General features: G+C 51.6%; 1 protein-coding gene and 1 pseudogene across 5 annotated transcripts in view; both read right to left on the reverse strand.

Moving 5' to 3' along the window:
* Nucleotides 1-25,196, reverse strand: part of SAP30BP (SAP30 binding protein) — a 34,646-nt gene that overhangs the window by 5,246 nt on the left and 4,204 nt on the right. For 4 of the 5 annotated variants that reach the window (XM_022589601.2, XM_022589600.3, XM_089900111.1 and 1 more), the window contains 3 exons: nt 8,563-8,605; nt 2,628-2,716; nt 429-520 (listed from right to left, as the gene is read on the reverse strand). In XM_022589601.2, the coding sequence (XP_022445309.1) occupies nt 429-520; nt 2,628-2,716; nt 8,563-8,605 (224 nt within the window). Of the gene's footprint in view, nt 1-428; nt 521-2,627; nt 2,717-8,562; nt 8,606-11,068; nt 13,338-25,196 lie in introns of those variants that run through there. The other variant, XM_089900110.1, reaches the window with a different exon arrangement.
* LOC111182823 (deoxycytidylate deaminase pseudogene) lies at nt 20,512-25,194 on the reverse strand (annotated as a pseudogene).

Genomic DNA, 25,196 nt, shown 5'->3' on the forward strand with positions numbered 1-25,196 from the left:
AGCACTGGACGGAGTAAGACCCAGACACAGTTCTGTTTCTCAAAACTCTCACCTGCGCACAGAATCAACCGCTTTCTAGAGGTGGAAGGACCTGGGGTGATCATCTGGTCCAATCCCCTCATCGAACAGCAGCGGACACTGAGGCCTTGAGAGGCCACGTGCTTTAGGAGCAGAGTGGGAATGAGAACCCAGCCAGGCGCCCCCGCCCAGCCCAGGTCTCTCGGCTTCCACTCTGCTTTACGTGTTCAATCTGGCTCCTCCATGGTAAACGGTAAGCCTCGGCGAGGGTAATGCCGAGTGGGTGATGGCGCTTTTGGGCTCAGGTGTGATCTGAGCTGGGCCTCTCCCTGCCACCTCCATGGTGGCACCCCCGTCCCCCGTCCAACATCAACCACCCAACTGACCCTGCAGGCTCGTGGGAAACTCACCTGGGATTCCGAAATTCCTTCTTCCTTTGGATGATGTAGTTCATATCCATTCCCTCCTTTATCTTCCGCTCATAAAGCTTCTGGATCTTGTCCTGTGGAAGAGAAACAGAAGGATGACTATGACAGAACCCCACCGCCTAATGATCCCGGTCTGTGGTCACATGTGCTGTGTGGACATGAGGACCCAGGAGAGCCACAGAGCCACGTGAAGCCCTGCTCTGGCCATACGGTCTTTCACCACCCAGCCTGTGACCAGCACCGAGCACAGATAAGATAGATGGAGACCAGTCTGCTTTTGCTTTGCTCTCTTCTGACCCCCTTTGGGTGGTTAGCAGAGGGAAGAATAAGAAGCTCAAGGCAGAGAAGCCACAGAGAAGACAGTGAGCAAATCCCCTCTTGGCTAATCAGTTCCTGGATCACCCGAAGAGGTTCCGGGCTTCAGCGCTGGCGGCAGGGCTGAAGGCTGGTGTTTAACTTTACCATGGGCATGAGTCCTCAGCAGGAGATCCAGGAAGGCGGGAGTAGAGGTGTCACAAGCCTCCCCAGTGTCCTTTGAGGGGCGGCTCACAGATGGCCGGTCCCCACCACTCTATCAAGAGGCACCGTCAGGGGTCAAGAGGTCATTTTTCATCCAAACTCCCCTCCAGGCCCCTACCCTGACTCAATGGGAAACAGAAGAACCACCTGGCAGTGATCTGGGCCAGTGCCACAAGTGTCCCCAGGCCCACAGAGATGAAGTCCACAACAGATGGCATCAGGGCTGTCTGGCGCGTGAAGAGGCCCCAGGAACCTGGGTCTCAGGGCAGAGCCACCTCTGAGGAGCAGTCTTACCCAGGAAGGCTGGCGCTGGCCCAGGTAAGGGTCACTCGGCCGCCTCCCCCACTAGCGGCAGCTAAACACAGACCGTCCAGAAGGAAAACATTTGGGGCACTCTTCACCTGCAAGAGGAGGCGGGCAGGCTGGGAGGGCCTGAGCGAGGCCCTTTGGGCACATCAGGAGAGGTGACCCATTCCCTTTGTCGGAAGCCAAGAATGGCTGGAGGAAGCACTGAATTGCAGAGTGAAGTTCGTGACACATTTACCAGGGCAGGGAGAAGCCAGGTGCACCACGCCTCCACATTATCTCTTTAAGGGTGATGGAGGGCAGCCTATCCAGAAGGCTCGGCAGATGGAGGAAGATCTGTATTTTACACAAGACTTTTCTGTGTCTCCCGGGCCGTCAGACGGGTCCTCCTGTTTCAGGTGAACTAAAACGTTTGCTCAGTGTCATGGTTTCTACCACTAGGAGGATCGAAAAAGGAGAAATACTCTGGTCTTGAAGGCTGGGCCGCCTGTCTCCGCCTGGTGGACTGCTGGAGAGTTCTTACAGGCTGTGGACTGTTGCCTGGCGCAGGGGTGACTCGATGCTGGGCGGGTGGTAGGTGGTGGTGGTGGGGGACGACCTCAGCAAAGGCAGGAGACTTCCGGGAGGAGAAGACATAGTGATCCGCATCTCCAGCCCCAGGTCCCTTTAGTCACCCGTCCACCAGCGTGCTGCGGGGGCTTGGGGCGTGGCCAGAGGCACCAGTAGAACCTACAGGATCAAAGGTAGAGCAGGTGGACCGGGCACCACTCTGGGGGCAGCCGTGCACGTCTGCCCTACTGTCACAAAGTCTCCTTCACAGCGGAACGTGCAGAGGGACAGGGAGAAACAACCACCGAGGCTGACCAGGAGCTGTAATCCCGCTGTCCCCTGAGGTCCTGCTCCCAAGGGAGTGACCGCACTCAACGTTCCATCTCCTCAGGTCAGGTCTGCACCAGGTTTCGTCAAACAAGAAGCCAGTGACGAGGACTGAAGTTTATGCATATCCGTGCTTGTGCTTTTGCACTTCTATTTGTTTATTTTACATTCCAACAATCCCTCAGTTTCTTAGCAAAGTTCCTTCCGAGATGGTCCCATTGGCTCAGGGTTGCCCAGAAGAGGCATGTTGTTTTCTCTGGTTAGGACATCACTTAGGGCAGCTAGGGGCCCCAGCTGAAGCAGCAGAGGGTGGCGTTGTGTACAGAGCAAACTCCTGAGAGCAGCCTAAGGGAGGTCACCAGGACTGCAGGCTCCTTCCCACTCGGGCTGTCCAGAAGCTTCTTAAAGTCAGACCGAGCCAGACACCTGTCCCAGGCCTCCTGGGCTTCATGGGCCTCAGCAGCCGAGCGCTGTGCTTACCTGTAAGTGATTTGAGCATCTGCCGGGGGGCTCGGGCGGGATCTTGATTTCATCAGGTGACATGTTCCGGACTCTTTCAGAAAAGGAGGCTGTGGAAAGAACAGAGAAGAATTCTGTGGGTGGGTGGGAGGGTTAGGGTGGCGGACAGACATGGACAATACCCACCCCCCCAAAAAAAAGGCCGATAAAACATTTTCGAGGAGGGATACACACTATGAAACAGTAGAACAGGGTGTTTGGAGTAGCACTCCGAGGGCGTGCATGTGAGTTGAGATCAATTGACCAGAAGGAGCCGGCATGTGCCAACCCAGGGGAAGAGAAGGTCAGGCAGAGGGCACGAGTATAAAGATGGCGTGTGGCCAAAGGCTATGTCCTGGGGTGCGCTGGTGGATGTTTAACACCCAGCTGGGAGGTGGGGAGGGGCACAGCCACGACCTGCAGCATCTGCCCATTTCTGTGGTGTAAATTCTCCCCATGGCTAATGTCAAGCTACCAATGTGAAGTCACTGAACTTGAGGCTGGGAAGAGATGTGCACACCGCTGGCTCATAACGTGACCAGCTCCAGCCCCCCAGGGGCTCTGCCCCTGAAACACCCTCCCAGAATTCCGGAAACTCAGAGTTGCTTGGTGCCATCCTTCTCACCTCAGGCTCTCCTACCCAGGCTACAGGAGCAGTTCAGGGTTCCCTAGGCTTCGGGACTCAAAGCACTCAATACTGCCTTGTGCATAAATGACATTTACAAAAGGACCTGTTGGTTATTAGCTTAGGGCCCTTTAATGTTTTCTTAAATTAATTAATTAATTAATTTTTGGCTGCAATGGGTCTTCATTGCTGCACAGGCTTTCTCTAGTTGTGGCGAGCAGGGGCTACTCTTCGTCCCGGTGCGCGGGCTTCTCATTGTGGTGGCTTCTCTTGTTGCGGAGCTTGGGCTCTAGGCGCACGGGCTCAGTAGTTGTGGCACGTGGGCTCTAGAGCGCAGGCTCAGTAGTTGTGGTGCATGGGCTTAGCTGCTCTGTGGCATGTGGGATCTTCCTGGACCAGGGCTCGAACCCGTGTCCGCTGCACTGGCCAGCGGATTCTTAACAACTGCGCCACCTGGGCAGTCCATGGCCCTTTAATAGTAAACCAATCAACCTGCTCTTGGTCCACTTCGTTCTTGGGAACAAAAGGTCTGATTCTGAAGTGAAGAACCACAACTCCCAGGGGTCAATTCCCTTGGAGATCTGCCCCTGCCCACCCAAGCTTCTTTCTCTCTCCACTCCCCTCCGTGCTGCCTCTGGCCACCCTTGCGACTGCAGAGTTGTGCTCTGGATCACTCAGACAATGCGCTGTTTGTTGTAAGATTCTGTATGTGCTTTTAAAACGTTCTCTCATGAAAAGGACTATACAGTGAGCAAACAGCAGGCGGAGCGGGGTGGGGCAGGATGAAAGCAAAGAATGCAGAATCCAGCACCAGTGACACCCGGCAAGTACTGACTGGGTACCCGCCGTGTGCCTGGCCCCAGGCAAGACTTCTAAGCCCCAAGTGGCTGCCTGGACTGCCTGGGGATGGCCTAGCGAGCCTTCCCCTTCTCTCCCAAAGCTGGGTTAATATTTTCTTAGCAGATAAGGTGCTTTTGATTTCTGCTTCGAGCTTCACTAGCCTCAGCTGCTGCCCAAGGAGCCTGCACACACTGTAAACACTGAGGCTGGGGCCCAAGCCCAGGGACAGTCTCCTAACCTGGATACACGTGCCGATTCTCACTGTTGGTGGATTCTCACTGGATGTGCCCCAGGAACAGAGTACTAGATCTGCCATTTTGAGTGAAGGGAAGAGGACAGAGACTGGGTGACATATCCTGCTGTGGACTGAGACACCAGTGCAGCCCGGGAGCAGTTTTCACCACAGAACCATGTGCTTCTCTTTGCCCAGCGCCCTCCTCCTGTCTCCTGTCTCCTGAAGCAAGGGACACCCAGATCTGGCAGGAGTTCAATCTCATCCTCACTTCCTCCTTCCTCCCAGCTCTGGGGGAGGCAGGAGGTCTAAGCCTGAGGCTCAAGCAGGCTGCAGAGGCCGGAGAGCGGAATCAGCTGGGGTGTGCTGGTTCTCGCATTTCTCGCATCAGCAACAGGAGCGAGGGGGCTGCGGCTGCGGCAGGCTTTGGGCCGCGGCAAAGAGGGTTAAGGCTTCCCTGGGGCGCAGAGTGTGTGCGCATGGGACAGAGAAGACAAAGAGCCTTTTGGAAAAACAGGGTGTGGCACTGTTGCCATTAGCAACCCAGCCACACTTGGGCTCAAAAGGTATACAGTGTGACAGGGAGAGGGAGAGCCCCTCCTGAGCTCGTGGGCTTGGAACTGGGCTAGGAATGAGAAAATTCCTCGGGAGTAGCTGGCAAATGAAGAGATACATTCAGGAAACGTGATAAAAGTTTACCTCACAGATTTCAGGAGCAATCTTTCTGTGATTCTGCCTTTCCTAAGTCTCAAAATGAATCGAAAGCAGAAGACATCAGACCCACATATATGGCTACTGAGCAGCCAGCCTCAAACCACTTTCCCTGGAAACACACCGAGATGTGTATCCAGGCACATGGGGGCAGCTCGCGTCTGCGGCTGCTCCAGGTCTGCCTGGGGTGTTCTCGGCAGGCAGCCATACTCAGGATCCGAGAAGCCTGCCATCAGCACGATTCACCCCAGGTGCGTGCATGCCCAAGTCCCAAAACAGTGCTGGTATCCAGAGCTGCCAGGTATAAATCTGCGAAGGAGCAGCTAGTCAGCTGGGCTTCTGTAGTGGCAGGAGTGAAGGGATGCCTGGGGGTATTGTGCGGCTGGAAGCAGGAGGCAGCGGAGTGTCTCTGGCTCACTAGAGACCCAACTGGCTTACCACCCACGGCCACTGTTCCAGGCCCACCCACGGGGCACCAGTGGGGCAACCGGAGGGGATGGCAGGACGCCCACACTCAGCTCTGTCAGGCAGCTACAGCGCTGGGGAGCCCTGGGCCAGCTTCTCTGCTTTCCTTTGCTCCATTAAACCTGGGGCTGTCTATACATATGAAAACGCTGCCCACACCAGCAGAGCAACTCAAGTCCCACAGCCAGAGGCATGAATAAAAGGAGCTGGGAGAAAAAAAAAAAAAAAAAAGGAATAGCTGAGGGGCCTCCCTGGTGGCGCAGTGGTTGGGAGTCTGCCTGCCAATGCAGGGGACATGGGTTTGAGCCCTGGTCCGGGAAGATCCCACATGCTACAGAGCAACTAAACCCGTGAGCCACAACTACTGAGCCTTGTGCCACAACTACTGAAGCCCGCGCACCTAGAACCCGTGATCCGCAACAAGAGAAACCACCGTGATGAGGAGCCCGCAAGCAGCAACGAAGACCCAATGCAGCCAAAAATAAATAAATAAATAAATAAAATTTAAAGGAAGGAAAAAAAAAAGGAGGTGAGTTCAGGCAGAGGGGCTGACAACCACGGTCCCATGAGCAGAAGGCACTCTGCACAGGTCAACTACTACCTCCTCAGTGAGAAATGGGAAGAGAAATCCGAACTCTGAGGCTTAGAGCTCCACCTGTGTCCTCTGTGGGTGACTGGATTCAAGAAACTGTGGTGGAACTCTACAACGAGATAATATTAGCAATAAAAAAAAAAAACTATGGATATTCTCAAGGACGTGGATGGGTCTCAAAAACACTATGGGAGGGACTTCCCTGGTGGCGCAGTGGTTGAGAATCTGCCTGCCAATGCAGGGGATGTGGGTTCAAGCCCTGGTCTGGGAGGATCCCACATGCCGCAGAGCAACTGGGCTCGTGAGCCGCAACTACTGAGCCTGTGTGTCTGGAGCCTGTGCTCCGCAACGGGGGGCCGTGACTGTGAGAGGCCCGCGCACCGCGATGAAGAGTGGCCCCCGCTCGCCGCAACTGGAGAAAGCCCTCGCACAGAAACGAAGACCCAAAACACAGCCAAAAATAAATAAATAAATAAATAAATAAATAAAAAGGTAATGTGAAGTTCTTAAAAAAAAAAAAGTCTAAGAAGTTTATAAAAAAAAAAAACAAAACACTATGGGAAGTGTAAGAAACTAGAAAAAACAAGGAAACAAACAAAAAAGCAACAGAAACCCCCCCAACAAACTGTGATTCCATTTGTATCAATGGTTCTCAACCAGGGGCGATTCTGCCCCCCAAGGCAACATCTGGCAGTGTCTGGAAACATTTTTCGTTGTCATATCTGGCAGGACGAGGGGGTTGCAATTGGCACCTAGTGGGCAGAGACCAGGGATGCTGCTAAAACACTGTACAGTGCACAGGCCAGGCCCCCACTGCAAAGAACTATCCAGCCCGAAATGTCAATCGTGCCGAGGCCAACAAATCCTGATTTATAAGAAATCCTAAAAAAGACAAAACTACAGTGAAGAAAGTAGATCACTGCTTGACTGAGGCTGAGGGAGGAAATGTCTGCAAGGGGAGGGGTACGGGGGAACACTTTGGAGTCATGGAAATGCTCTACGTCACGACTGTGGTGGGAGTTAACACTAAAAGCTGACGAATCTTACTCTATGCAAGTTACACCTCAACAAAGCTATTTTCAAAAAGTGACAAGGAGAGGAAAAGTGAAAGCTGGCTGTGGAAGAAGTCGGGGCTGAGATGGCTGGTGCCCACACACATTCCACCGCTCGCTAAGCGCCGCCAGCAAGAGTGGAGGGCGCTGCCTTGTTGGGCTCCTGGGCCGGTGCCTCTGACCCCACGCTCCACCCCTAGCGTCCTGGTGGTGAACAGCAGGGACTGGAGGCAAGAGGAGGCTGAGGCTCCAGTCCATCACCCACTTGGAGAAGGCCACGGGCTGCCTGGTGAGGCTGTGCTCTGTTCTCTCTGCCCGTGAAGCCAACTGGGCCACCCCTACAGCGCCATTTTCCAAGAGCAAACTCTAAGGTTTTAGGAAAATTTGGGTTTTTATAGGGTAGGAAAGACTCATACCCCACTCATCAGAAAACTCGGAGATAAAGGCAGGATCCCACTGAGCACTTGGGCTGCTCAGTGTGGTCATGCTGCTACCCAATCCTTCCTCAGAAGACAAATATAATGAACAATTTTCAGTTCTTTCAGTCTGGAAAACCAGAATGGGTCCCTATCTCCCATCACCGGTGAAGGGATCCTATCCGGAGAAAGGTCAGGTTGGAGGGGCTGCAGGAAGCAGCATTTCCAGGCGGAGTCCAGGGCTTCCCAGGGCAGAGTAAGCATGTCTCAAAGGCTCCATCTGGAAGCAGAGGAGCAGGCTCTGCAGGCCGCCTGAGAAGCAGGAACCTGCTTTGTGAAGACAAGTGGAGCAGGTGGAGAGAGGCGGGCACAGTCGCCACAGAGAGGGAGGGCCAATCCCCTCGCCGTGAGGCCGGGCCAGGCCCTGGGAGAGCCCCTCACAAAGTCCGCCGCCAAACTGAAGGGGCTGAGAGGCTTCCTAAAAGGATTAAGAGGCTGAGGTTAACACAGAACTGGGATGACACGTGTGTCATTTTCCAGAAATGTAACTGCTCTGGCCAGTCCCACAAAGGGCCCCAGACCCCAGGGCTGTGAGGCCTGTTCCCTCCTGGGGACAGAGCAGGGTGCCAGCAGAGGCCACATGTTTGCTCCTTGAGCCCGTGAATATACCAGCGGAGGGGGCTGTGGGGGGACAAGGCCGGAGGACGGACGCAGGGCACAAGAGGAACGAGCTCCCAGCTGACGGGGGCCCTGAATCCCTCCTGACAACACTGGCAACCGACCAGAGCCCAGTGAAACGCTCCGTGAATCTGTCAAAGAAGAATTGTTCCCTGGGCGTCTTACCCAGACATCTTAGAAAATGCCAAAGGCCCTGTGAGAGCAGCAGAGAAGCTGCCTTGGCCGAAGCAGAGAGAAGCCACCTGCGTGGCTGGAAGCCGGTTGGCTCTGCGTGAGGCTCCCCGCCCCCCGCACCAGGATACTCACCAACTAATTCCTGGGGATCTCGCTTTTCTACTTCTGGGTTATCCTGCAAAAGAAAAACAGAAACACAAGGAGTAAGCCCGGGCCTGCTGACCCACAGTCACTCTCCTCACTGACACCACTCAGGACTTTTAAGGAAGGAGAAAAGGTGAAAGCACCGTAAAGAGCCCCGAGAGTGAGCGGACACTTTGGGGGATCCTGGGACCCCTGAACCTCTGAATACCCCTTCTTCCTTCATCAGAGCAGCTGGGATGCTCCACACACCTGCTTCAGTCTCTCCTCCACGGCCTCCAGCAGTGACCAGTACCCCTAACGCTGAGGAGAGCAAACACCAGCCATGCGACAGCTGCCCATCTGGATGGACCCTGCTCGCTGCTCTCCCCGGGCCCGGCCAGCCGCCCCAGAACACCAGCGCCTCCAGCTGGTGCCCAGGAAGCAAGAGGTGGCTACTTTATAACACGAGAATCGCAAGACCAAAACGCAAAAGACTGTCTGCTCCCAAGAGATTTTTCTTACTCTCAGTTTCAGCAAAAAAAGAGAGGCTTTATCGCAAGGGGGTAGCTCGTGGAACCCGGGGGCAGGCAGGCAGCGGGCCTTCAACAAGTCACGGCACTGGCCCCAGGAAGGCCCGGCTTGGAGGCAGCCTCACTCTGGCTCTCGCTGGCCCACCTGTCAGCTCTCCTTATGCTGGCTCACGGTCTCGCCAAAGAAAAGCTTTCTCTGACCCTTCCTGCAAACCCCAGTCCCCAGCACCCACTCCCACACGTCCTTCAGTTCTGGCGGCGTGCAGAGCCCTAGGAGCAGAGGTTTCTCATCGGACTGCTCTGGACTTGCTCTGGATTTCACCGCTCAGAGCAAATGCTTCATCTAAACCAAATCAGCCTGGAGAAGGCACCGTCCCAGCCGTGGTCACACACCCGGGCACCTTGGGCAGGAAGGCCTTTCCTTGCTTCTGCTGCCCCAAATGCACAATGGCAGGAACGTACCTGTTTTCCCCATTTCTGGGGAAACCGAGCCCCTCAAACACAGTTAGGTCAGGGGTCTCAAGTGCCATAACACGGTAATGATCACAGTGGCAGAAGCTGTGCTCATGAGATTGTTGGATCTCACGCCCCCCCCCCGCCACCCCCGCCTCTGGCTGGTGAGGGAGGAGATAAGACAGTAAAAACTCTGGACCCGATGGGCACATGGAAACGGCCGTGGAGCTCTGTGCACTCCGCTGACACGAAGCAATGTTACACTGAGGTGACGTCTCAGAAGGGAAGGGGCAGGAAGACCACCCTCCCACCCCGGGCTCCACGCCAAGACCAGAGCAGCAGTTCTTAGCCCCCTTCTCCAAAAAGTCCCTTCTGGTTCTGGGACAGGCCAAAACCCCCTCATTCTTCGGCACACTGCAGTTATTCATTCGACCTGGATGGGCATAATGCCCAGGCCAGGTTGCTTAGCAAACGTCTCCTCCAGCCACCCGCCCCCTGCCGATCAGGTGGGCAAAGCAGAGGTGCACCCGAGGGCTGCCGTGCCAAATTCAGGCTGGTTATCCATCAGCTGCCCTCCAGAGAGCCGGTCTCCACGGGTCCCACAACAGTCCCTTCGTAGCTGTGACTCTGGAGGAACCAATGTTAAAGAGCATGGCAGTAACAAAACGTTGGACTGTAAAAGTTCCTTAAATTTTCCCTCTAGGGGACAGCTTTCTGGGTGCTAATTGTGGGAAAGCATCAGTTGGGTACATCCTTCCTCCCCTCCCGGGCCATTTGGCTGGTCGTACAGGACTGACCCGTTAATTCTTCAAAGGCCCCCTAGAGCTCTTTCCCAAAGCACTGCCCCAGCCCCTTTCGTGGCCAAAATGCAGAGCAGCGAGGAAAGAGGCAAGATATCCACGTGGGAATTCAGCACATCTGCTCCAGAGGCACAGGAAGTTAGTCGCCAAACAGGCAGCTTCTCTTCAAAGGGGAAAGTACTTGTTCACACCAGGGGCTCCTCGGTGAGATTAAAGGGTGTGAGGCTCCCTGGGGCTCTCCTGTGCCCCAGCGAAGGGAGGGGGAGGGGGAGGGGGAGGGGGAGGGGGAGGGGGAGGGGGAGGGGGAGGGGGAGGGGGAGGGAGAGGTGGGGATTCCTGCGTCTCTCAAGGCCCTCGCCTGGCTTAGCTGAGGTCTGTTTAGTCACGTCTCTGGGAGAAAAAGAAATGATGGGGCAGAGTCACAAACAGGAAGTTCTCTCCACTGCTTTCAGTCTTTCCTTTTCTGGCTCGGCTCCTCATTTCCCCCCAAGTTTATCTTTCTACACACGCCACAAAACAAAAAAAATTAACTGGGTAGTTGGTTTCAATCTGCCAACTAGTCTAGTCTCTGGTTTTCTGCCCTCACAGGGCGCACACACACACACAGACACACACACAGACACACGGACAGAAGGCGGCGGGTAGTGCCCAGAGTGCACCCCAAGTCCCCTGGGGCTATGGCCTCTTATTCAATCCCAAACCCAGCACCCACAGAAAGAAGTCGCACCCCACCTTCCCAGCAGTGGAATCCAGCTCCACACTATCCCCAAGCAAAGTATCGACCGATGGACCATGGACCCAACCGCGAGAAGATTCTCCCGCCTTGAGAGACTCCTGAAAGCTAAACGTATAAATTAGCCTCCACAGACTGGAAGCCATACAATTCTGCACAAAGGTCTCCTGGAAAGACTTTGGAATCTGTGGCTGTTCAGATTCCCCCATTCGTGTCACATGTACCCGTGTGACTCCTAAGGCCCTGGAGAATCAAACAATGGGACTCTGTGACTCCTGGGGGCCACACCTCGTTACACTTTAGAATGGAATTCCTCCGCCCTCTGACGTGAACAAGCTGGCCGTGGGCCTGCTGAGCTCCTGGGCATGTGGTGTGGTACGGTACTTCCGGATCCTAAAGCGGCCTAACCCCCCCACCCCCTGCCCTGACCCCGAGAAGAAGGGCTTGGCTCTGCCCCACAACAAAGGGCCTGAGCCACAGCATCACATGCTCTTGGAATGGAGTTGGGTGCAGGACTTCAAGTGATGCTGACGAAAGCCCAGCAAGGAAGGAGAGTCGGGGTGTCCAGTGAGACCACGGAAGACAGGGGTCCAATACCCCAAAGATGCTTTTTAGAACCATTTATGCTCAACTGTCCATTGAAGCAAGTTTCATCCAATGAAAGCAGCCTTGCGGGGAGGAGGGGGGTGGTCCACATTCAAGACAAAGACCCAGAGAGACAGTCATGCCTCGGATACCAGGAATTCGGCACAAAAATGAACAATGCACCCCATGATAGTTATCTCGGAAGCCAGCCATGGTGTCAGAAAAAACAACGGATGAAGTGTTTAAAAGGACAGAGCTAAGGAGATGGAAGGTTCACACCATTAAACTGCCAGTTCAAGAAACTGGTTTTACAAAACCTGCTATAGAGAGTCTCAGCATGTCCTTAAAGAGGCAGAAAGGGAGCAGCAAAGCGGATACAAGTAAAAAGCAACAAGAACCCACTCTTCCTTTTCTTCCCCCACAGCGCTGTTTCCGAAGGCACACAGGACACCTGTCCTGACTTGCGTGAATCCACCCTCCCTGGCCTCCAGGTGGATATTCAGTTCTTCAAAGAAATGAACTCAGCCTGGAGATCTATTTACCAGACGGTTGGATGTCTGCGTCAGCCGGGAGGCATGAAGCCCACAGCCCAGAGACCTGGCCAGACCTGGACGTGACAGCACACGCCCCTCAGACACAGCAGGCTGAGCGCTTTTCTTGCCTAGGAGAGCATCTCACATAGCAGTTCCTAGGAGAAAATACCAGGTAAATCGTTTCTGCTCTCTAGTTCAAGTCCAATTAAGACACAAGGAAAAACAAAGCAAAACAAAATCCACATCTTCCTAAGAAGCCTAGTGAGAAGATGGGAAAGGGAGGGGAGGAAAGAGAGCTCTGAGGCTTCTTCAGACTGGCTGCACCCCTCCAACCTCCCTGGGCTTCACTTCAGTCCCACCGACCGGGGCACGAGTGGCTGCTGCGGGCTGGGGGTCGTCCCTGGAGGACTGTGGTCTGAACCCAACACCGTTGACTTCTTAATCAACCGTGCCTGAGATGTGGAAGAATCTAACGGCCATGGCAGGGGCCTTGTCCTCAGGAATTACAGAATCTGAAATGTCGTTCCCCCTGCAGAGAATATGAAAGTCCGGCCACCGGCAAAACTATGACTGGAGCAGAGGAAGGAAGGAAAAACAATATGGCTCCATGAAGCAGGACAAGCTGCCATGTGAGCTGGGAGGATTTACTCAGCACAGGAGAAGCAGCTTCTAGTGGCGAGAATGGAGGTTTATTTACAGCCAACAATGCTTCATCAACCCTTCCTGGAACCAGCCCCACCAAGTGCACTCAAAGGTCCAGCGTCCAACTTGAGACAAAGCAACGTAGCTTCCGGCAGCTGGATTCTGCCAAACCTCAATGTCGCCTTTTCTCCCCAGTTCTGGGAGCATTAGGCACAGAGAAAGCACTCTGAACAGAGGGCAAAGGGTAGCCTCTCCCTGCTCCAGGGGAAAGAATGCTACAGACTTATGTTTTCTGTTGGATGATGTAATCCTGCATCTTAAAGCTAGGGGACAGCTGGGGAGGCAGATTAGCAAAACAAAGCCTCCCAAATCTTCTGTCCTCTCAGAACTGGGGCTGCCCCAGGAGTTATAACACCCTAATGACATCTCACTTCATGAGCAGGGTACCCACTTAAAAATGAACCCTCACTGTGGCCTGAAGCGCCGGGGGCTCCCTGCCGGCCATTTCAGCACTCTCCCCCCACCCGGATCCTGGCAAAGCTGCTCCCTGGATCACCCCCTCCCCACTCCTGCCTAGTAAGCCCCATTCAGACTTCAGACCTTGGTTCAAGGAAGCTTTCCTCCACCACACCCACAACTGGCCAACAAGACATCTGCCCTATTCTGTGCTCTCACTGTCTTGTTTACCACTGTGTTCCCAGCACCTGCAATAGTCAGTGCCCTGCCCACAACAGGTGCTCAAACACTGATGACAGACAGACAGACACACAAACTTTCTCCCTCTCTCTCTCCTTTCTAATCGGTTAACTGCCCAGTGGTCAGTTTTTCTTCAGTCCAGTTAAGGGTTTCAAAGCCACCATCATCTGTAGTGCATTAACCCCCAGACTCCAAACCTGTTCAAGTCCACAGTTAATTTCAATGTGTGGACTCGATATAAGAAATGGAGGCCATTGTCGGGCTTCCCTCGTGGCGCAGTGCTTGAGAGTCCGCCTGCCGATGCAGGGGACACGGGTTCGTGCCCCGGTCCAGGAAGATCCCACATGCCGTGGAGCGGCTGGGCCCGTGAGCCATGGCCACTGAGCCTGCGTGTCCGGAGTCTGTGCTCCGCAACAGGAGAGACCACAACGGTGAGAGGCCCGCGTACCGCAAAAAAAAAAAAAGAAAAGGGTCTTCCCTGGTGGCACAGTGGTTGGGAGTCTGCCTGCCGATGCAGGGGACACGGGTTCGTGCCCTGGTCCGGGAAGATCCCACATGCCGCGGAGCGGCTGGGCCCGTGTGCCATGGCCGCTGGGCCTGCGCGTCCGGAGCCTGTGCTCCGCAGCGGGAGAGGCCACAACAGTGAGAGGCCCGTATACCGCAAAAAAAAAAAAAAGAAAGAAAGAAAAGAAAAGAAAGGGAGGCCAGCGGAGGAGCTAAATAAAGGGGCTAGAGCTGCAATAAAGGTTGATATGGGACAAGCAGGAAGGTGTGCATGTGGAGGCACCAATGCTGAATTCAAAAGAAAACCCTTAAATCTACCTTGTTGCTCCTAATCTTAAGACAAAAAAAGAATTACCGTATAGTTCTTAAATAACTTATCAAGCATTTATTATGTACCAGGCAATGGGCCAAATACTGGGCATGTGGAATGAACAAAATTCAGTCTAGGGGGATAATTTTAGGTATCACGCTAAGCACTTCAGTGAAAGATCTCATTTAATTCTCACAACAGGCTCATGAAATCGTGGGCAGACAATCCTGCTGCTCCAGAAGCCACTGGTGCGCCTAGGAAGCCCTCCTGAAAGCTTCAAGCTGATGGTCAAACGAGGTTTTCTGAGGCACATGTGAGTCACTTCAGGTTGCCAAGAAAGCAGCAACTCTGGAACTTTTGTTGAGATACCTCCAAGCTCCAGAATAAAATTACTGTCGTTTGACAGACACGGTTGGGGGCGTAGATCGAGAGTGGCAGTAACCCAAGACTTAGTGGAAGTCACTGAACCCAGTGCCGCGTGGGGGACAGCCCACCCGTGGCACAAATGCCTGGTGTGGGTTGTTCTACCCACACACCCAGGAGAGCCCTGGAGAAAGCCCATCACCCGCACATTTCCTTCGGCTGTATCCTGTTGGTCAGGATTAGGCCACTGCCACGGCAGGCTGCCTGCCTGGGGATGGAAACACTCAACTTATCACAAAAATGGGCGGAAGTCGGTGGGGCCACTTTGGATGCAGTGGACTCGCCTTCACTCCCAGCTCACTGCCGGGAAGGCTCAGCTCCCCAAGCAGAGAGGTTTCTACAGGAAAAGCGTTAAACAGGCATCTGCCAAGACAAACTAAGCCAGCTCTAGAGCTGGCCTTGAAGACTGAAGCAAAGGAGGGGAAAGGGAGAGGAACAGTCTCTCTCTGAAAATCCTGCCTCCAGTGATGCCCACAGGGCTCAGCATGGCGCTGATGCTCTGTCACGTGGAACCAACCAGAATTCACGTGAAGGCAAAGCTCTGGCTGGAGCCACTTCTGAAGGGGAGACTTTATTATCTGACTATAGCAAGCGTAACCACAGATTTGATTCAAGACCCCTGAAGACCCTGAGTTTCTTGAAAGCTGTAGAAGATGCTCAGAGAGGGCCATTCCATTTCTCTCTCTCCCGCCCAGCGTGTCAGGTGGGCTGTGCCTGGGCAGAGAGGTTACCTCACGTCAAGGATTTGAGTCAAGTCCTCAGTGGTGAGGCCAGGCTGCACTTTCTTCTTAAGGGTTTTCCACAAAAATAGCGTCTCTATGCTTTGAGTTGGAGAGCTTGGAGCCAGACAAGGACAAAGAAGACAGCTTTGTGAGGCTGAGGACGGCAAAGCCAAGTTTTTGAGACACACCTCGACAGCGCCACCCAATTACGAAAGCATTATCTTGCCTGGGGGGTCAACTGCCAAGCTGCAATGTTAGATTAACATCGGGGCAAAAAGCAGTGAGATGCTAGAAAGCCAGGAGTGTGGACATGCACACTGGTCCTCACGTACATACTGGTAGGAAGAGGATTAACTATCTACAGGGCCAGAGGGAACGCCAGAATCTTTAAGGCACTGCTTCGGGAAAATTTAGTTTTCAATTGTATCCCAATGTTAAGAATACAAACGAGTAAAATCCTGTCAAATCCAGAAATCACACAGTAACATCTCAAGGGACATGGATTAAAACACAGAACGAAGGTGAGAAGTGCTGGATCCCTAAAGACAGGCAGCTTGCCTTCTGCATCATAAATTTCAAAAAGATAAATCATCACTGGGGAAGGCCCCAGCCACGCCTTGGTTAGTAATCCGTGGCATGTAGTCCCGTAGGGAAGGAAGTCTGTCAGGGCTTGCACGGCTGATGGGCAGGCGGACCAGGCACGTAGCAGCTCCTTCTTGGATGGAGAACCACACAGAGGCAGGGTGGGGCTTCTGGGGCTTCAGCTGACTGGGAGCGAGTACAGTCAAGAAGGCCCTGACGGCAGCTGCGGTGCAGCCAAGAGTAGGGGTTAGAGGGAGAATAATGGTCCTTCTTGCTCTTTGCAGGAGACCACAACTTCCAGCAATCACAACATTTCTCCCAGCGGTGTTCAGCTACAGATATTAGCCAGGCCTTCTTCGGGAGGTGGCAAGACAAAGGACCTACCTTGGGTTTCTTTCAATCTGGACAAGACAGCTACTTCCACACCCCGCCCTGTCTCTGTCTTTCTGTCTGCTGCTCAGTTCAGATCACCACCCAGACAGACTTGTAGACCCCAGCCTGGGGTGGGTGGGTTCTCCCCAGCATGGAAATTCTATGTCACTCACTCTGCAAGGGCAACCCCCGCCTTGCTAAAGACCAGGCCTAAAGAAGGCCACGTGCCTATTCACTGCGGTGAGAGCAAGGAAATGCCAATGTTAAATAAGCCTGGGCATTTTCAACAGTTCAAAGGCCTAATTACAATAGCCAGAAGTTAAGAGTGGATGTGGCTCATCTGTTGCATATTGGCTGAGTGCAGCTTTTTCCATAAATTTTGCACACGCATATGCACTAAATTGAGTGGCTGTCTAGCAGTCACAGGCGAGAAGATGTTCCACTGAATGCTCAGTTGTTCCCAGGGGCTTTCTGGGCTGTTGCCAGGATTCTGTAGCCTGTAATCTGGTTGGTTATCTCTTTGTAAATGTACATATAACTCAATCACAATAAATATATAGTACTTTCAAAATTCGAAAAAAAAAAAAAAAAGAGTGGATGGCTCACAAGCCAGCAATGGTCAAGGGCCATTTCCTTCTCTGGTCCTAGGTGAGTCATGCTGTCATTTTTTTTTTTTTTCTAATAAGTACTCAAAGGATCATGGGGTATGGGGGGTGCGGAACATGGGGGGCAGATAGGAAAATAAAACCAAGATGGAGGGACCAAGCATATATTCACACTCTAAACAGAACTCAGTAAAAGCTAACATATGTTATTCAAGTCTCATAAAAACCCCATGAAGCAGGTTTTATTATTTCCCTTTTACAGACGAGCAAACTGAAGCAAAATACAATGAAGCAGTTTCTTGCCCAATAAATGGCAACGTTGGAATTCAAGCTCCAGCCTGACTCCAAAGCCTAGAGATACCACTTCCCAACTTCTCACCTCCTCCCTTGAGACCAGGAGGCTGTGAATAGTCACAGTTTCTTCGAAGCCCTTGTTTCAACCACTGGGGAAGCCAACATCGAAGACCAAGGAGGTAAAAATTCCTCTCCAGGAATGACTCCATAGCAGATCACAGGCAAAGCAGGTGTTAAACCCTTGACTTAAGGGGAAGACGGCCAGATCTATTACCTTTTAACTGTAACGATCAGGGGAAAGAGCTCAAGAATCCATGGTGCCCCAGCGAGTAATGTCTGAGTTGACTTGAACGGAAGACAAGGTCCTGAGGACTTAATCATATACACAGTGGGTGCTGCCACCCCGTCCTTAGCCTAGAGATTTCCTGGGGGCTTACAGAAAATATGCTACCAAAACCGAATCCTACGAAGCCAGCCTCCCTTACTGGGTGAACAATCCTGCAGACTTCCAATGAGAACTCAAATTTTAAAGAATGAGTTCTTTCTTTTGACTTGTGTAAAGAGCACGGCACATTTCCTGTCCATCAGGGAATCTCACTGGAAAGAAACTGCCTACATAACACTTTATTCGATAACAGTTACAAAAACATATTCACATTTTGCTACTATAATGTACCATTTTTGGATTTTATTTTAGCTATAGCTGAATATATGAGAAGAACTAAGGGAAGTGATGTGAAGAAGTGTGCTGCTACTCACTGGTATTACTGCTAGAACAAAAGCTGGTGAATCTCAATCTTTTCTTCGTCATTTCCCATTTGGAGGTATTTAGAAAATCACACAAAAAATTTCCCTACAGCAGTTTTATTGAGATATAACCCACCACTTAATTTTCAAGTGTTATTTTTTCATCTGTCTCATGCTATTACATAATTACCCAAACTATAGCAACAGTGAAGATGTTTATAATACAAATGAGAACAAAACTGGATACAAAATATATATGCTATTATACAGGTAAACCTAAAAAGACGGAAGAATGAAAATGGCTGCACTGTTAGGATCATGGAATTAGGTGATTTTTTTCTTTTCTTAAATATTCAATCTTGCTTCTCTAATAGGCTGACAATAAAATAGGCACAATATAAAAACAACAAAACCCTGACAAGATAACCACTAGGAAAAGTGCTATATGACCCTTTCCATGTCAAAGACCTCTAAGAAAAAGTCCAAGTTTAAGCTCTAACAAGATAACCTTTGCTGTCCCATCCTGAAAAATAATTCTCAATAGAACATTCCTCAAGTGAGGGTTCCCCAGAAGCTCACCAAGCAAAGGCACACAACGACCCATCTCCACTGGCTGGAAAGGGCCTTGGTTCCTCTGCTGCACCCCACAATCTGCCCTCTGAAGTAGCCTTCAGGATGACTAGAGCCCATGCTGCTTGTCTGTGAAAAGCTTAGCATCTCCTTTTCCGACTCCAGAGTCCTGGAGGTATAGCAAACACACCCAAAGCCCAAAGAGGAAAACATTTTGCTCTGCATGGATCCTGCGGAAACTGGCAGCCTCTCCCCTTTCGTGGTGAATAAGAGAATGGCTGGCAGGCTCCCGAAAGTTCTTCCTAGAATCAGTTGTCAACAACAGACTCCTGTTGTTGAAACAAGCTCCTCGGGCTGTTTTCGGTCTCCAGATCTTTGATTCTGACATTTTAAAAGATCAATAATAGTGCTGGGTCGGGGCAGGGGGGTGGGGAAGGGCTGGAGAGGAGAGGAAGTTTGGGAATTACCGAGTCAGTTCTTCCCGAGGCAAATCCTTCATCTAAACTCTGAGTCAACTAACAACACATGGCGATGAAGACGCTTGACCTTCTTGAGGGAATTCAGGTGTGTACGTGCAGCCACCGAAGGCAGAGGCCCGTTCACCGCGCTGAGCAAGGACTTCACCAAGCCCCACCGCTCTGGGACTCTAAGAATATCTACCAGCGCAGTTCCCAAGCTGTCCATCAAGGCCCCCCAGGCCCCCCCTACAAAGGTGCCGGTGATATTTAAAAATTTCAAGGGAAACAGCATTACTTGACATCTGTCAGATACCACACTAATTTATGTATTATTTTTTTCAAGTGGCTACTAAATTGTGAGGACACAGATGCTGACTGCAGGCAGCAAATTACTTAATAAACAGAATTGTTAGGTCATTTCTTTTGGCCTAGGAGTTCTGTGAAAACTTCCTGTGATACCAAGGGTGCCGTGAACTGACAAACTGTGGCAACTTCTGACCTCCAGGATGAGGGCGTAGAATCAGACTGTGTTTGGGTGAGAAGGCTGAGTACTGCTCACAGCTGCATCTTAGGCTGAGAAAAACTTGTTCCTACACGTTCTCTCCTGTCACCTGGAACAGTGGGTATCACGGCCCGGACTTCAGCTGAGCTGAGCACAGTTTAAGTTATGTGCCTGTTGGCCACAGCTGGAGGGCAGCTGAGCCAGTGCTCAACCCAGGTCTTCTGACTCCAAACCCACTAGACCGGCTCTGAGTTGTGAACGCCACATTTCTGCACTACTTTTGGGCTCGAAGGATTTTTTAAATGTTTTCTTTGAGCTGGGGTTGTACACACCTTTTAAAAAATGCTGGCACAATTTTTTCCCCACCCGATGTCACCTCTCTGACCCAGAGACACTTTTATTTTGACAGATGTTTGCTCCTTGGGCTGAGAGGATTCTTTCCCTGGGTCAAAGCCTGGACCACAGCGCCTCAGGGGGCCGGCCATCCCACCCCGCACCGGGAAGCCGGGCCTCCCAGTCAGCTTGGCAATGGGCTGCTCCAGCTTGCCTGTGCCAGCTCATCAGTGCCCATGTTTGTTTGCAAAGGAAGAGTGTGTCAGGGACAGTGAGTGAGTGGAAATACCTTTATCCACGGGAACTGTGGGAGTGGGGAAAAAAATAAACAAGGGGAAAAGTTCCAGGGCAACTGAGGTAAAACAAGGACAAAGGAGAGTGGTGAAAAGGGAAGCTCACAGGCCAAGGGCAAACACATGGAGGAAACACTTGAGACTTCGGGCCCCTGGCCCTGTGCTAAGGAGCTGGACAGACGACTGCCACTCCTAGTCCGACTTTTTCTAGGACAGCAGTGCCACCTTCTGCTGAGTAACTGAAACATCTGAGTCGCGCTGCTTACTGAAGAGACCAGAAAGTTGAAGTCAGAGAACAAGATATGGTGGAACAGAAGTGCTGAAGCACTGTTTCCTGTGGGACACTGCCACGTCCTCCAGCTCCTTTTCCCTAGTTTAGGGCAAACTCAGCAACCCGAGGGCCCCATCCCTGCCACCCCGGGCTGATGGATCAGGACCAAAGGCTCCCTACAGAGGGGGTCTGGAGTTCTCATCTCTTCCTCAAATTCCCAAATATGGGACTTGGCACTCATAGGTAACCCCAAACATCAGAGTGATAAAAATAAGGGCAATTTCCAGTCTTTGTACTCTACATTTGTACTTCCTAAAGTCAACAGATGATACAGTTGGAGAATACTCAACTTTGCTTATCCACAATGCCAAGTCCTTTCCCAGAAACACCCTGGGGGTCTTAGTCCAACCCCACCCTCACATTTCTTTTAGGACATCCGTTCCTGAAAAGGCCAGAAACAGAGCGTTCACTACCTCCTGTGGCACCTCGACTCAATCCTGGCCAGAGACGAAGGGCAGCTCTTCGTTATGCGAAGGCAAACATCTCGTTGCTTTGAGTTCTGCGTGGGGCTGCCACCGCCCTTCCCTCACCAGACCTTCAAACAGCAGACAGAACTTCCCACTCCCAGCTCCTTAACTTTCCCCCACGTGGCGTGGCTTTAAGTCTCCTCACCTCTGCTCTCCTTGGAGCACAGTCCGGTTTAAAATGCAGAATCCAATACCCCATAACAGACCCAGTGACATGTACGACCAGCCTGGGAAGCGTGCTGAGGGGGCACTGGTCGCAACTAACGCTACTGAATGCAGACGGGCCAGACACCAGTAAGCTAAGTATTCATTACATTTACCCAGTGAATCGTCACAAAACAAACGAGGCAGATTTGATTATGCGGTCTTGGTGTCCTCCAGACGCTCTACTGCCTCCAATATGGCTCAAGACCCCATAAGGCTAACAGCTCAATGGACAGGTACAGGGCAATGAAAGCAGCTATCAAATAGTTAATTAATATTACCAACCCAAGAGTTTTGTTTTTGAAGAACAGTAGTTCTTGAAGTTGATCTGTGGACCCCTGGGGGGTCTGCAAGGTCAAAACTATTTGTGTAATGCTAAGATATTATTTGCCCTTTCGCTGTGTTACATTTACAGGGGCAACAATGGGTAAACTTCTTGGCCCTTTAGAATAAATCAAAGCAGCGGCACCAAATTTAGCAGTAGTCATACTCTCGGTTTAAAAAAAGCAAATTTCACTTAAGAATATCCTTGATGAAGCAGTAAAAATGATTCACCTTGATCACTGAGTACATTTTAACATTTTGTGTGACTGAGCTGCAAGCTGAACTAGCTGCTTTCTTCATGGAATATCACTTTTACTTGAAAGAATAACTGACAAACTATGGTTATTCAGACTTACGTAGCTGGCAGGCATTTTCTTAACAACAAAGCCCGCAACTTCAGGGAAAACTCTCATGGTATTTACTGGCAACGATAAAATTCAAGTCCTCAAGCAAAAATTAGAATCTGGGAAAATACATACTTCCCACTGTGAGCATGACAACTTTCTGAAACTTAATGGCTTGTTTGATGAGATCAGAAATGTCACTAACAAATAAGATTTTTTTTGGATACTACAGAACAAAATGTGTCAACATTTAGGAGACCTGCATAACTCGGTGAACCAACATTGTCCAAATCACTAGTGTCTGATGATGTAATATCATGTATGGGCAAAAGAGCCATTTAAAGTGCGAGAGACCCATGCATTTAAGTGAAGCAGAGTCCAAAAAGTTCATTGATTCACATTTTCGTTGCAACTAACCTTTAGGAAACTACCACCTGTTGAGTTATGATGAAGCATCAAACATCCACAAGTACTTGAAGGGCTATCAAAATACTCTCCTCTTGGGCTTCCCTAGTGGCGCAGTGGTTGAGAGTCTGCCTGCCGATGCAGGGGACGCGGGTTCGTGCCCCAGTCCGGGAAGATCCCACATGCCGCGGAGCGGCTGGGCCCGTGAGCCATGGCCGCTGAGCCTGTGCATCTGGAGCCTGTGCTCCACAACGGGAGAGGCCACAACAGTGAGAGGCCCGGGTACCGCAAAAAAAAAAAAAAAAAGTTATGTGTAACTTTAAGATGAAAGGCATTAGCAGCTTCTTAGAAGAGGATAATCCAATCTTCTGGAGATTTAATGAGATGTAAGTCACTGGAGCTTCTGACCTGGTCTGCTGTTAATTGAATCAAAGTCAATGACAATCTGGCTGCACTTTGGTGTGAATTTCCTGAAGGAAACCCTGGCCATTTCAAACATGAGCCTCGCGGCTATTGTCTCATTGCTGTCGTGGTATTTATCAGACACGAAAATAACTTCTTTTATCCCTGCCTGGATGATGAGCTTAGCACATTCATTACAAGGCGACATACATGGTACAGCCTTTCACGTCGGCTGAGTTTTTGTTCATAATGGCATTCAGCTCGGCGTGGCACACCTAAGGGTATTTGGTATCCAGTATACTCTCCGCTGTCCTCCTCCAAGGCAAGAGGTCATCACTGCATCCATTTGGCATTCCATTGGACCCAATGCCCACAATCTTGTTTTCTGCATTCACGATGCAGGCTCCCACCTGGGAATTTGGACCTTTGCTCCTCTGTGCCGATAAGAAGGCCACTGCCATGAAATACTCAGGCCATTCCAAATAGTCATCATGTTTTTTACGGGGAAATTCGCTCATGCTGGGTCCACGAGGCCCCGCCGCCCACGTGGCAGCTCCTCTCGGACGCCCCGGAGGCCACCGCGCGCCCCGCGAGGTTGACCAAGCGCGGCCGGCCCCACGCCGCTTCCCCAGCAGCACGTTGGACCGGGAGGGGGCGTCCCCGCGGCCGCCTGCTGCCCCGGCCACCCCTCCACTCCCGGCCCGCGACCTGCAGGCCGGTGCCTGTCCCCGCTGCCACCGCCGTCCCGCCCAGGAAGGAAAGAGGGCTGGACTTTGTGTTCTCATTTCTGAGGGCTCCCTAACAGGAACAGAAATTGTTCCTTGAGGACTTTTCATTTCACAGATTGGAAATTCAAAAGACTGAATGAAATACAGTAACGCACATCAGTCAACCTCCACGTGGGACCAAGAAGGGGGAGGCTGAACACAAAACGACACTAACCAACTTCCCCATCCTACCCCCTCTCTTTCTTGGCCGTTCTTCCTCTCTCATACAGGAATGTCATTCCCAGGGGATTTGCTGTATTCCAGAAGGGGTGACAGTTAAGGGCATGCACCCTGCTCTCCAGCCAACTTCCCCAGGAGGCTTCAGCTTCAGGCGAAGGCTGGCAGCTGTACACATAAAGGCTCCAGGTCCCACAAATCCTCCTTTCCGTCTACAACTGAAGCCCTGACACTTGGCGACCCCCAAGGCTTATTTTATGCACAGGCTCCAAGGCCCGAATACCCCAAACACTAAGACAGAAGATGGACACTAACACTACTGACCATTTTCTTTCTGTGAGCCCAAGCAGAGCTGGACGGTCCTTGATGCAGGCCACGGGTCTACCCTCCTGCTAGTAATGCCTGGCCAGGTTCTGAAGCCTGCATTCCTCACTAGGCACAGAAAGGAGCTGGCATTTGTGGCTTGTAGGACAACATTTCTTTTTCCTCCTGCATGCTGGTGCCTAAACGTTCCTTCTCGGTAAAATTTCTTACTGCATCATCCACAGCTCTTCGTGGGTTTATTTCAGTGGTTGGCACAGTTCTGGCCAATCACAAAATCAGCTCAAATTCGCAACAGCTCGTGCTATATTTTTGGATATACCCCTGCTTTACCTTATAATTGGGGATAGTTCTCCTAAATTCCACTAGGACACCTTAAAGGCCTCAGCTGGTTTTAAAGCAGTTTTTAGACACAAAACTTGGTCCCTATTCCCCAGGCCCAGAGTAATGGAATTACTCTTTTTCTTTGAAAAAAAAAAAAAGTTTGTCCCCCAAAGAATGCTTCCTCAACGGGCACATTTGTATTAATGCCCAGCACACAGTACCCAACACTGGGGGGATGGGGTGGGGGTGGGGGTGTGTGTGTGTGTATGTGTATGTGTGTGTGTGTGTGTGTGTGTGTGTGTGTGTGTATATGTGTGTGCCTTAACCTTCATCACGATGGGGTCAAGGATATGTAAATTACTCTCAGCTGCTACTGGGATGGAAACAAGAAGAAATGACTATGTTGTTTCAAAACAAACCATTCTGTGTGGTTTACCCGAGAGTGGAAGGGCACAAGCCTGGAAAAACAAGGCTTAGGCTCAGCATCCCCCATAGCTGGGAGAGGTCTCATTTCGTCTGGCTCTCTATGGCCCTTCTTCACATCTAGACGACTAAAGAGAGCCCATGGTACATGAGGCAGCCCTTATGGCTTCCTGATTCTAAAAACATTCCCACACCTAACCCACCTGCAGGGGCAGTGACCCCCCAGAGCCCACCTGGATTCGGAGCAGAGGTGGGCTGCTGCACTTAGCCAAGCCTCTCACCTTGGCTGCAAGGCTGGAAGTTAAGCTGCCTCAGGACAGTCCAGGGTAGTCTCCGGGCTTCTCTCCCCCAACTTACACATGGTTACACAGTACGTTAGTGAGACAGATCTTGACTAGACACACGAACTGAGCCATATTGTTAAAAATGCCTTGTTCGTATCCAGCCACCCCACCACAGCCAACACC

The sequence above is a fragment of the Delphinapterus leucas genome, chromosome 19 (genome assembly GCF_059928025.1).
Source record: "Delphinapterus leucas isolate spDelLeu-1000000601 "Yukka" chromosome 19, BTC_Dleu_Yukka2, whole genome shotgun sequence".
Lineage (NCBI taxonomy): Eukaryota > Metazoa > Chordata > Mammalia > Artiodactyla > Monodontidae > Delphinapterus > Delphinapterus leucas.